Below are 2,944 nucleotides of genomic sequence, written 5' to 3'. Positions count from 1 at the left end.
GGAGCGATGGAAAAACACAGACGAACGAAGAAGGAGCGATCGAGTGTACATCATGCCTTTTTGTTTTGGGCATAGAAGCCTTCCTTCCTCATCCGTGTTGAGGAGGGCGAGCAAGAGGCAACTGACATCGCATAAGAGGGGCGACCTTGAATGAGAGAAAGAAACATGCGAGACAAGACACAATGTGCAAAAAGCGAAAAACATGAATTAAACAAAAATTATGTACAAAAAACCTCTATTAACCTTTTTCCGAAAACAAATCAATTACACTTACTCATCCTGTGGGAATCGGTCAAGGAACCTGAAAGTGCTCAAGCCGCATTTGAAGCTGTTGACAGCTTCAGCAGTGCCATTGGCAAAGTAGACACCGGGGCGCTGCTGGATACCAGCGACATCGAGAGCCTTTCTGGCAGTACCAACGGCTCCGACGGGCTTGCCCCAGCCATAGCCGTTCTTGAGGATTTCCATGGGGCGACCGAGAGGATAGAAGGGTGATGCTTTTTCGCCGGTGAAGATGGCTTCGGCACCGGCGGCCACGACGAGACCGTCGAAAGCGTGAGCGTCAGCGGCAGAGTAAGTGACATTGACGCCAGGCTGGAGAGATTCGGCAACGACGCTGACGAAGAGACCTTCGGCTGCGAATGACTTGGCAAGTTGAGCAGCCTGCGACATAGAAGCGTTGGATGTGGTAGAAGCCAGGATACCAATGTTAAGACCGACAATGGTAGGCAGAGTGGTGTTGAAGATGGAAATGTGAGCAGAGCTGTTGGTGTTGTAGAAAGTGTTGTCAGGTTCAGGGACGATGACATCGACCAGAGCGGCAGCAACGCGAGATGCGAGATCGTGCGAGATTCTGTTGAGCTGGATGACGAAGTTCTGCTTGACGACTTGAGATTGAACTTGGCTGACTTCAAAGCGAAGACTGTTGACGACAATCTGCTTCTCAGCGGCTGAGATGGAGTTCCAGACCATGCGTGCCTGCGACCAGTGATCGTTGAAGGTGGACGAGAGCTCGCGAACGAATGGTCCTGTCAAACGACGGTTAGGGGCGGTGAAGAAGCCCTTTCCGACAGTCTGGTTAGCTTGTTTGGGGAAGCCATTGTTGAGCGAGTTGGGCGAATAGGCATAGTTGTTTGTGGGGATGTATTGCTGACCACGACCGTCACGATTGTTGTTGTGGATGGGGATGCGAGGACGGTTGATGGGAATCTGCTCGAAGTTGATTCCCTGTCTGTTGACTTGAGTGTCCAAGTAGGAGAAGAGACGACCTTGAAGGAGAGGGTCCTCGCTGAAGTCAATGCCTCGGACGACATGTCCGGGTTGGAAAGCGATACTCTCGGTCTCGGCGAAGTAATTTGTAGGGTTGGCGTTCAAAGTCATCTTTCCAAGGATGGTAATGGGGACAAGCTCTTCAGGGATCCACTTGGTAGCATCCAGGACATCGAAGCCGAATGCCAGTTGTTGATCTTCATCCATGATCTGGACTCCAAGCTCATACTCAGGATAAGCGCCGTTCTCGATAGCATCCCAAAGATCTTTGCGGTGGTAGTCAGGGTTCTTTCCATTGATGGCTTGGGCTTCTTCCCACAACAAACTTGCGGTGCCTTGCTTAGACTTCCAGTGCCATCTGATGAGCTTGCTGTCGCCCTCTTCAGTGACCATGCGCATGGTATGAACACCAAAGCCACTCATGTGGCGGTATGAGCGAGGAAGAGAGTAGCCGGACATGATAAGCATGAGCATGTTCAGGGTACTGGGTTGCTGAGAGAAGAAGTCATAGGCGGTGTCGTGAGCTGTAGCAGCTTGAGGAATTTGCTTATCCGGCTGAGGCTTGAGAGCGTGTACCATGTCAGGGAACTGCATGGCATCCTGAATGAAGAAAATGGGAAGGTTAATGCCAACAATATCGAGGTTGCCAGCATCGGTGTAGAAACGAGTCGAGAATCCACGAACGTCTCTGGCAGCGTCTCCGCTTCTGTGATGATTGTTAGCATACACCCTCGTATCACGATCGCGTGGCTGGACTTACCCTCTTTCACCGATCACGGTAGAGAATCGTACAAATGTGGGTGTCTTCTTGCCCTCTTCCGAAAGGAAGTCTGCTGCTGTGATATTGGTGAAGTTACCATAACTTTCAAAGACACCGTGGACACCGGCTCCACGAGCATGTACAACGCGTTCGGGAATCTAGTCATGGTTAGTTACATGTCACATTGTGATTGACTGATTGAACATACACGCTCATGGTCGAATCTCTGCATCTTCTGTCTGAATGCAAAGTCTTCCAGCAACGTAGGACCTCTGGCACCAGCCTTCAAGCTAGTAAGGTCATCGATAGGGGTACCCCAGTCCGTTGTCAAGAAGCCTTGCTCATCGTTGAGCTTAAATTGACCCATGAACTCATTGGTCTGATCGGTGGTTTCCTTGAGGCCAGCTTCGTCACGCTTGGGCATTTCACCACTCATGAAAGGGCAACTACCGGCAAGGGCAGTACCAGCGATCAACGGAAGATATAATAACGAGCGCATTGTCGTCGTTTGGTGTCAAGAAGACGAAGAAAGGAGCTGTGTGGATGCAACGAATGATGGTGTTCAAAAGTGGCCATGCTAGGCTCTTATATAAACCATTGAAGATCGATCAAGACCAGGCTTTCGGTGAATTGAACGGGGGATCAGGCCATCGCGGTGCTGCACAGACTAGTTTCTTACCTGGTGTCTCTCTACAAGCTCTGCCATATGGGGGGCAGACGTGCGACAAGACTTTCATAGTGTTTCGATCTTACAGTACCGGGTTCCTTGGCCTGTTCGCAGATCGTCCTCTCGGCACGAGTAACTCCAGCCATGCTCGCTGAGGCCAGTTCATAGGCCTACTATTCCTGGCCGCATGGCCAAGAGTGGCACCCAATGCAGGACAATGTGCTGGTAGACAGTCGAAACATCCAGAC

General features: G+C 50.9%; 1 protein-coding gene across 1 annotated transcript; it reads right to left on the bottom strand.

Annotated features, from left to right (window-relative positions):
• Positions 1–270: 270 nt before the first annotated feature.
• M438DRAFT_277315 (cat2, catalase) lies at positions 271–2,453 on the bottom strand (the record flags this gene model as incomplete). The annotated part of the gene is made up of 3 exons (XM_029900919.1): positions 271–1,975; positions 2,030–2,187; positions 2,238–2,453. 3 exons carry the CDS (start codon positions 2,451–2,453, stop codon positions 271–273), a joined length of 2,079 nt encoding a protein of 692 aa, XP_029759005.1.
• Positions 2,454–2,944: the final 491 nt, after the last annotated feature.

The sequence above is a fragment of the Aureobasidium pullulans genome (assembly GCF_000721785.1).
Source record: "Aureobasidium pullulans EXF-150 unplaced genomic scaffold scaffold_13, whole genome shotgun sequence".
In the NCBI taxonomy this organism is placed as follows: domain Eukaryota; kingdom Fungi; phylum Ascomycota; class Dothideomycetes; order Dothideales; family Saccotheciaceae; genus Aureobasidium; species Aureobasidium pullulans.
Note: the sequence above shows the minus strand (reverse complement) of the source record. Positions and strands in the feature narration are given on the sequence as shown.